General features: G+C 45.4%; 1 protein-coding gene across 1 annotated transcript; it reads right to left on the bottom strand.

Annotated features, from left to right (window-relative positions):
• Positions 1 to 242: 242 nt before the first annotated feature.
• On the bottom strand, positions 243 to 3,050 carry LOC122544124 (beta-1,3-galactosyl-O-glycosyl-glycoprotein beta-1,6-N-acetylglucosaminyltransferase-like). Its single transcript, XM_043683162.2, has 2 exons — positions 2,065 to 3,050; positions 243 to 1,419 (listed from the first exon to the last, which is right to left on the bottom strand). Exons 1-2 carry the CDS (start codon positions 2,830 to 2,832, stop codon positions 853 to 855), a joined length of 1,335 nt encoding a protein of 444 aa, XP_043539097.2. The 5' UTR covers positions 2,833 to 3,050; the 3' UTR covers positions 243 to 852.
• Between the last annotated feature and the right edge of the window lie 6,503 nt (positions 3,051 to 9,553).

Raw genomic sequence — 9,553 nt, 5'->3', positions numbered from 1 at the left:
ATTGACCCAACTGATCAAGGTCCAGTTATTGGCTGAGGCAGCGTTTATCTTTGTTGGGTGGTGTTTGCAACAGCTACCAGTTGCGTCTATTGCACAGTCCCTGGTGCAGTTCAGCTTCAGATGCACTCGAGTCTAGGAACTAAGAGTATGTTGCTGGAGAAGCACCTCAGTTCAAGAAGCTTCCGAGGAGCAGGAGAATTAGCGTTTCCTGATGAAGGGCTTATGCCCGAAATGTCGGCTTTCCTGCTCCTCCAATACTGTCTGACCTGCTGTGCTTTTCCAACACCACACTCTCGACTCTGATGTCCAGCCTCTGCAGTCCTCACTTTCTCTGAGTCGTGAGAACTGTCTGTTCTTTATTCCAAACAAAAACAAAATTTCGATGGAATCAATTAAAATAGCATCTTTGATAGCTTTAACCCATTAGTATCACAACATTATGGAAATTGACGTCTGCCTGGCTGATAATCTGTCGATCTAATTATCTGACTACCTAGCTGCCTGTCTCTCTACCTACCTCTAAACAGTGACACGCTTTTCAAAAGGCATGATCAGGCATAGTGGCTCAGCGATTTGCAGTGCTACCTCACAGCGCCAGGGACTTGGGTTAGATTCCAGCTTTGGGTGACTCTCTGAATGGAGTCTGTACATTCTCCAGTGTCAGTGTGAGTTTCCACCAGGAGCTCTGGTTTCCTCCCACAGTCACAAAGATGTGCAAGTTAGGGTGGTCTGACCATGCTAAATTGTCCCGTGGTATACAAGATGTGCCAGTCCAGTGTGCCAGCCATGGCTTGTGGGGCTGAAAGGGCGGACGGTTCTGGAGGGGATCCTGTTAGGAGGTTTGTTACAGACTCAATGGGCCGAACAACATCTATCCGCACTGTAAGGTTTCAGTGAACTGTTCCTGCTCAGGATTTTCCACCTGAGGTGCTCCTCAATGCACTGAACCGCTGTATTGTCCATTTCAGAGTCAAATTTGTTGGCAAAGAGGTGATGTCGATGCTGGAGGATCCACGGCAAGTCTCCAGCACCATAGACACAGTTGTAATGGCGATACTCTCCAGCACAAGGATGACCCTGCCTGCCATGCTCTGAATTAGTTTGCTGTGACTTCCATGTTATCAAATGACTGAAGACCGGGACGCTCAGACTGCGATTCGTGTCCCAGATATGTTCGGAGCCTGGGACTCCGGGCATTCTGTGAATTGTTGCCCAAACGTGCTCATCAGGACTATACGTATCTTCTGACCACTTGAAAAACTGTTTGATTTCAGAGCTTTTCAACACATAGTCGACAAAGTCTCGGGTCGCAATAAAATACGCGTTTCCTACAAAAATGTTGATATTTCTCTGTTTCTGTTTCAGTTGAGATTTTCTCACTACGGTATCATTAATGAGATATCGATACTTCCACCGTGTCTGAAAGATCAAGGAAAATGTTTCTAAAATTGGTCCTGTGAATAGTTACAAGCTGCAACTTAAATATCTGGCGAAAAGGATACCATCCAGTAAATCATTTCACAGTTTTGTTTTTGTCGAGAGGAGGATCGTGTACACATGATAGATGGATAGATGAATCAATGGGTAGATAGACAGACAGATAAATGCACAGATAGAAAGAAAAGGAAACTAAATAGACAGACAGATAGGTTGATTGACTGACAGGCAAATAGATAAATAGACAAGCAGGTGGCAAACACGCAGACACACAGGCATAGATGGATAGATAACCAGATGGATAGAGAGAGAAACAGGCAGAAACAAACAAAAAAAATCATAAAAAATGTTGAGTTGAATGGGTTTGTGAAATCATCAATACATTCATGTTTGTTTTGAATAAGACATAGAATAACATTTTGTCTTTTTGCCCGGAGATATTGAAGAAACATTGTTTATCATTTTGAAAAGGAGGGAGTACAGTGAATAGATGACAGAAAACAAATTACGGGAATGTTCACATGACTGACAATTTATGAAATAAATTTGCCACAATTTCAAGCGACCCAAAAGTTTTAAGACTCAATATAGACGAGCAAGAGGATTAAACTGCTCATAACAACTTGCCTGTTTCGTCACTGATGGCGGAGAGGAAGTTATAATGTTTTGACCTTTGGCAGATATCAGCTTCTTAATTATCTCTTTATTTGTTTGGATTGGTAAATCCTGTCCACACAAGTTGACAAAATACTTCCATGGATTCTTGCTTCTTACCAGATCCCCCATACAGTTGAGATCGGCCTGAACTCTAAACCATGAAGCATAGGTCACATGCTCAAGTTTACTGGCGACGAAGACATTATCAAAACAGGAGATGATGGCTACCACTGCCGAGTGAAATAATTGCGGAGATTTCCGATCGATGTGGACACAGTACACATTCTGTGGCATGTATATCGCTCGTAAAAGCCTCTCAAACATTTCAATTTTGTGATGGATTACAATTGAATAAGCTATGGGGAAGTCACGCTCCTCGTTCGATAAGGGGGAGGTGATATATCCACGGGTATTAATGAAGGAAATGCAATCCCTACATAGTTTGATATAATCTTTTTCCAACAAATGTGATTCTTTGTGTTTGAATCCAGTTGATTTGGTAACTGCTTGCACATTTTTCATGCTGCCATTGATTATTTTGAGGCAATCAGAATATTTGTCAGAGACAGTTAGCACACGGGAAGGATCTTTTGTGGACTGTCTTTCGGGTTTCACTGAGGATATTTTCAAAAGGATGGAGAATTTGTTTACATTTTCATTCACGTAAACTGCTGCAAAATAACACGATACAAACAGAATCGCTATTATAAACGCGAGTTTCATTTTCTTGGCAATCATTGTGTTCAATATTGGTCTTTGAACAGCATCCTTATGATGTTACCGATCAGAAATCAGACTGTCCTTCTGGTCTGACAGTATTGATCGTTACCGCTCAGTTTCAGTCTCCTTAATTAGAAAATTGGATCTTTGCATTCAAGTCGATAACTGAAGGACACATGCTGATCCATTACTGTGGGGATAGGAAAATAATTCCTTGGAAAATCTTCAAGCAGTTTTCACCTTCAGGGAAAAACAAATACGAGTGTGAGGAAGTTATTTCTGCAGTAATCAATTGGCATGAGATGAACTTGCAACAATGGTCAGTGTGAGGACACCTCAGCCTGAATGCGACACATTTTGTGTAAAAATGCAAGAGGATTTAATTCTTTACAAATGTCATTTTAAAAAAATTCTTAAACTTTTTTAAAAAGTAAACTAACACACTTGTCCTGAATGTATGTACTGCAAATATTAGATTAAATTATCTACAGTGTGGAAACAGGCCCTTCGGCCCAACAAGTCCACACAGACCCTCCGAAAAGTAACCCATCCAGACCCATTTCCCCTGATTAATGCACCTAATACTATGGGCAATTTAGCACGTCCAATTCACCTGACCTGCATACCTTTGGACTGTGGGAGGAAACCGGAGCACACCCACGCAGACACGGGGAGAACGTGCAAAGTCCACACATACAGTCCCCCGCGGTACCACACCTGGGACCCAGGTGCTATGAGGCAGCAGTGTTAACTACTGAGCCAGCCTATCTAGTGAATCTAGTGAAAAGCTAAAATTTTGAAATCAGTAGTTCTTTCCACCGACTCCCATACCAGTGCAAGTGCAATTTTAGAGGAAGTGTCAGATTCTGATGTTGAATGAAGTGAATTTTAAATACAATTGGGAGTAACAGATATTATCAGTCACATGAACCCCTCGCATCTAATGAAGAACTGCGGATGTTGGAGATATGAAATCAAAACAGAAAGCATTGGAGAAATTAGGCAGGACTGAGTGCATCTGTGGAGCGGGGTTAATAGAGTTCAGGTTTCGTGTTCAGTCACTATCCATCAGAACATGAAGCCCCTTGCCTAGAGTAGTACTTGAAGAGATAAAGCGAAAGTCGCCATCATTCTACCACACCATATGGTGGCTCTGTCATTCCGGAGAGAGAACTGGTGGTAATTCAACCTGAGCGTCACTGCGCCACCAGTGAGGGGAGAGCTTGAGAGCCCTGGTCTAAAGGTATTGCTTAGTAACAAAGTTTAAATAGTTTGGGAATCCACACACTGGAGTTTAGAAAAATAAGAGGCGATCTAATTGAAACATATCTGATTATGAAGGGGTTTTGCAGATTAAAAACTAAAAGGTTGATGGCTTCTCATGGGGGAGATACTCGGACCAGAGGGTAGAGTCTCACAATACAGGGTCCAGAGGGCATAGTCTCAGAATACCGGGGCCAGAGGGCATAGTCTCAGAGTACCAGGACCAGAGGGCATAGTCTCGGAATACCGGGAACAGTGGGCATAGTCTCAGAATACAGGGGCCAGAGAGCATAGTCTCAGACTGCAGGGACGAGAGGGCATAGTCTCAAAATACAGGGACCAGAGAGCTTAGTCTCAGAATACCAGAACCAGAGGGCTTAGTCTCAAAATACAGTGATCAGAGGGCATAGTCTCAGAATACCGGGACCAGAAAGAATAGTCTCAGAATACAGTGATCAGAGGGCATAGTCTCAGAATACCAGGACCAGAGGGCATAGTCTCGAAATACCGGGACCAGTGGGCATAGTCTCAGAATACAGGGACCAGAGTACATAGTATCAGAATGCAGGGACCAGAGGGCATAGTCTCAAAATACAGGGACCAGAGGGCTTCGTCTCAGAATACCAGGACCATTTGGGTTAGTCTCAGAATACCGGGAACAGATGGCTTAGTCTCAGAATAGTGGGACCAGAGTGTATAGTCTCAGAATACCAGAACAAGAGGGCATAGTCTCAGAATACAGTGATCAGAGGGCATAGTCTCAGAATACCGGGACCAGAGGGCATAGTCTCAGAATACAGTGATCAGAGGGCATAGTCTCAGAATACCAGGACCAGAGGGCATAGTCCCGGAATACCGGGACCAGTGGGCATAGTCTCAGAATACAGGGACCAGAGTGCATAGTCTCAGACTGCAGGGACCAGAGGGCATAGTTTCAAAATACAGGGTCCAGAGAGCTTAGTCTCAGAATACAAGAACCAGAGGGCTTAGTCTCAGAATACAGTGATCAGAGCGCATAGTCTCAGAATACCGGTACCAGATGGCTTAGTCTCAGAATACAGTGATCAGAGGGCATAGTCTTAGAATACCAGGACCAGAAGGCATAGTCTCGTAATACCGGGACCAGTGGGCATAGTCTCAGAATACAGGGACCAGAGTGCATAGTCTCAGAATTCAGGGACCAGAGGGCATAGTCTCAAAATACAGGGACCAGAGGACATAGTCTCAGAATACCAGGACCAGAGGGCTTAGTCTCAGAATACCAGGACCATTTGGGTTAGTCTCAGAATACCGGGACCAGAGTGTATAGTCTCAGAATACCAGGACCAGAGGGCATAGTATCAGAATACCGGGACCAGGGGGCATAGTCTCAGAATACAGGGACCAGAGTGCATAGTCTCAGAATGCAGGGACCAGAGGGCATAGTCTCAAAATACAGGGACCAGAGGGCTTAGTCTCAGAATACCAGGACCAGAGGGCTTAGTCTCAGAATACCAGGACCATTTGGGTTAGTCTTAGAATACCGGGACCAGAGTGTATAGTCTCAGAATACCGGGACCAGAGTGAATAGTCTCAGAATACCGGGACCAGAGGGCATAGTCTCAGAATACAGTGATCAGCGGGCATAATCACAGAATACAGTGAGTAGAGGGCATAGTGGCATAATGCAGTGACCAGGAGGCATAGTCTCAGAAGACAGTGACCAGCGGGCATAGTCTCAAAATACAGGAACCAGAGGGCTTAGTCTCAGAATACCAGGACCAGAAGGCTTAGTCCCAGAATACCAGGACCATTTGGGGTGGATTCAGAATACCGGGACCAGAGGTCATAGTCTCAGAATACCGGGACCAGAGGGTATAGTCTCAGAATACCAGGACCAGAGGGCATAGTATCAGAATACCGCGACGAGAGGGCATAGTCTCAGAATACCGGGACCCGCGGGCATAGTCTCAGAATACAGGGACCAGAGGGCATAGTCTCAGAATACTGGGACCAGAGGTTATAGTCTCAGAATACAGTGACCAGCGGGCATAGTCACAGAATACAGAGAGCAGAGGGCATAGTCGCAGAATACAGTGACCAGGAGGCATAGTCTCAGAATACAATGACCAGCGGGCATAGTCGCAGAATACAGGGACCAGAGTGCATAGTCTCAGACTGCAGGGACCAGAGGGCATAGTCTCAAAATACAGGGTCCAGAGAGCTTAGTCTCAGAATACAAGAACCAGAGGGCTTAGTCTCAGAATACAGTGATCAGAGCGCATAGTCTCAGAATACCGGTACCAGATGGCTTAGTCTCAGAATACAGTGATCAGAGGGCATAGTCTCAGAATACCAGGACCAGAGGGCATAGTCTCGTAATACCGGGACCAGTGGGCATAGTCTCAGAATACAGGGACCAGAGTGCATAGTCTCAGAATGCAGGGACCAGAGGGCATAGTCTCAAAATACAGGGACCAGAGGACATAGTCTCAGAATACCAGGACCAGAGGGCTTAGTCTCAGAATACCAGGACCATTTGGGTTAGTCTCAGAATACCGGGACCAGAGTGTATAGTCTCAGAATACCAGGACCAGATGGCATAGTTTCAGAATACCGGGACCAGGGGGCATAGGCTCAGAATACAGGGACCAGAGTGCATAGTCTCAGAATGCAGGGACCAGAGGGCATAGTCTCAAAATACAGGGACCAGAGGGCTTAGTCTCAGAATACCAGGACCAGAGGGCTTAGTCTCAGAATACCAGGACCATTTGGGTTAGTCTTAGAATACCGGGACCAGAGTGTATAGTCTCAGAATACCGGGACCAGAGTGAATAGTCTCAGAATACCAGGACCAGAGGGCAAAGTCTCAGAATACAGGGTCCAGAGGGCATAGTCTCAGAATACAGTGATCAGCGGGCATAATCACAGAAAACAGTGAGTAGAGGGCATAGTGGCATAATGCAGTGACCAGGAGGCATAGTCTCAGAAGACAGTGACCAGCGGGCATAGTCTCAAAATACAGGAACCAGAGGGCTTAGTCTCAGAATACCAGGACCAGAAGGCTTAGTCTCAGAATACCAGGACCATTTGGGGTGGATTCAGAATACCGGGACCAGAGGTCATAGTCTCAGAATACCGGGACCAGAGGGTATAGTCTCTGAATACCAGGACCTGAGGGCATAGTATCAGAATACCGCGACGAGAGGGCATAGTCTCAGAATACCGGGACCCGCGGGCATAGTCTCAGAATACAGGGACCAGAGGGCATAGTCTCAGAATACCGGGACCAGAGGTTATAGTCTCAGAATACAGTGACCAGCGGGCATAGTCACAGAATACAGAGAGCAGAGGGCATAGTCGCAGAATACAGTGACCAGGAGGCATAGTCTCAGAATACAATGACCAGCGGGCATAGTCGCAGAATACAGGGACCAGAGTGCATAGTCTCAGACTGCAGGGACCAGAGGGCATAGTCTCAAAATACAGGGTCCAGAGAGCTTAGTCTCAGAATACAAGAACCAGAGGGCTTAGTCTCAGAATACAGTGATCAGAGCGCATAGTCTCAGAATACAAGAACCAGAGGGCTTAGTCTCAGAATACAGTGATCAGAGCGCATAGTCTCAGAAAACCGGTACCAGATGGCTTAGTCTCAGAATACAGTGATCAGAGGGCATAGTCTCAGAATACCGGGACCAGAGGTTATAGTCTCAGAATACAGTGACCAGCGGGCATAGTCACAGAATACAGAGAGCAGAGGGAATAGTCGCAGAATACAGTGACCAGGAGGCATAGTCTCAGAATACAATGACCAGCGGGCATAGTCGCAGAATACAGTGACCAGAGGACTTAGTGTCAGAATAGAGGGACCAGAGGGCATTGTCTAAGAATACGGGACCAGAGGGCTTAGTCTCAGAATGCAGTGACCAGCAGGCATAGGCTCAGAATACAGTGACCAGAGGGCTTAGTCTCAGAATAGAGGGACCAGAGGGCATTGCCTCAGAATACCGGGACCAGAGGGCTTTGTCTCAGAATACAGTGACCAGAGTGCATAGTCTCAGAATACAGTGACCAGAGGGCTTAGTCTCAGAATACCGGGACCAGAGGGCTGTGTCTCAGAACAGAGGGACAAGAGGGCGTTGTCTCAGAATACCGGGACCAGAGAGCTTCGTCTCAGAATACAGTGACCAGAGGGCATAGTCGCAGAATACAGTGACCAGAGAGCATGGTCTCAGAATTAAGTGACCAGAGGGCTTAGTCTCAGAATACCGGGACCAAAGGGCATAGTCTCAAAATACAGTGACCAGAGGGCTTAGTTTCAAAATACAGGGACCGGGGGCATAGTGTCAGAATACAGGGACCAGAGAGCTTACTCTCAGAATAGCGGGACCAGAGGGCTTAGTCTCAGAATACTGGGACCAGAGGGCATAGTCTCAGAATACAGGGACCAGAGGGCAAAGTCTCAGAATACCGGTACCAGGGGGCATAGTCTCAGAATACAGTGAGCAGAACACTTCATCTCAGAACCCAGGGAGACTAATTTAAGACTGAAAAGAGGAGGAATTACTTCTCTCATAAGTTGAGACTTTGGCACTTCTTGCCACTGTCAGCTGTGGGGGCAGAGACCTTATGTATATATAAGATGGATTTAAATTCTTGATCGGCCGGAGAGTCACGGGTTAAGAGGAGTAACAGGAAAGTGAACGTGTCGAATTTCGGAGCAGCCATGATCTCACTGAATGGCAAAGCAGGCTTGAGGTGCCAAGTGACCTGTTCCTGTTCGATTGTCTCATAGTTGGGATGGCAGTTTCCTTTTCACATTCCAGTTTTGTATCACTTTCGGATTTATGAGGATGATGGAAAAATATGTAATTTCATGAATTAGCTCATCTTCATCAACCACTATTTTATTGTTGACTGTTCTGCAATCCAAATCCATCTAAGAATTTAATCTCCCTTAGTATCTGCTATGAACCAGGCCAGAGCCCCTCAAAGCATTTCTAGAAAGTAGCTCGGATGATAATTTTGTTAGGTTTTTTTTTACACGGGTATGGAGTGGATATTCCAGGAGTGACACTGTTGGCCCAAACACCAAGTTTTAAACAAAGCAGAATTTATTTGCTAAATTAAGAAACAAAACACAAATGAAAGAGAACAGAATATAGAATAACTTCAGCTATCCGAAAACAAAACAGATTACCCTAACGTAATGAAGCTATTCCAAATTCCTGTAACATTCATCATAAACATTCCTTGGCAGAAAGGTAAAATCAAAGACAAGGTCTTACAAGAGAGATGGCAGAGAGAGAGAAACGACCAGCATGGACCTGCTTCTTATGACGAGCATCTTCACAACTGACTGATTGCTAAACCCAATCCAAACCAAAGCAGGGTGGGGCTTAGCTTGGAAAACTGGCCACGCCCCTTTCAATGTGCATGTGCTTGTTTAAAAATTTAAAAGCTTCCTCACGTAGATTACCCAAACAATTCGAAATTT

Source organism: Chiloscyllium plagiosum, unplaced genomic scaffold, assembly GCF_037043375.1.
Source record: "Chiloscyllium plagiosum isolate Xiang-an unplaced genomic scaffold, Cpla_swu_hap1 HiC_scaffold_40, whole genome shotgun sequence".
In the NCBI taxonomy this organism is placed as follows: domain Eukaryota; kingdom Metazoa; phylum Chordata; class Chondrichthyes; order Orectolobiformes; family Hemiscylliidae; genus Chiloscyllium; species Chiloscyllium plagiosum.
This window is presented reverse-complemented; position numbering and strand designations above follow the sequence as displayed.

Coding starts and splice junctions, on each gene's coding strand:
- LOC122544124 (XM_043683162.2), bottom strand. CDS start 2,832: ATGATTGCCAAGAAAATGAAACTCGCGTTTATAATAGCGATTCTGTTT. Junction 1,420..2,064: donor CGCCATCAGTGACGAAACAG/GCAAGTTGTTAT, acceptor TTGATCTTTCAG/ACACGGTGGAAGTATCGATA.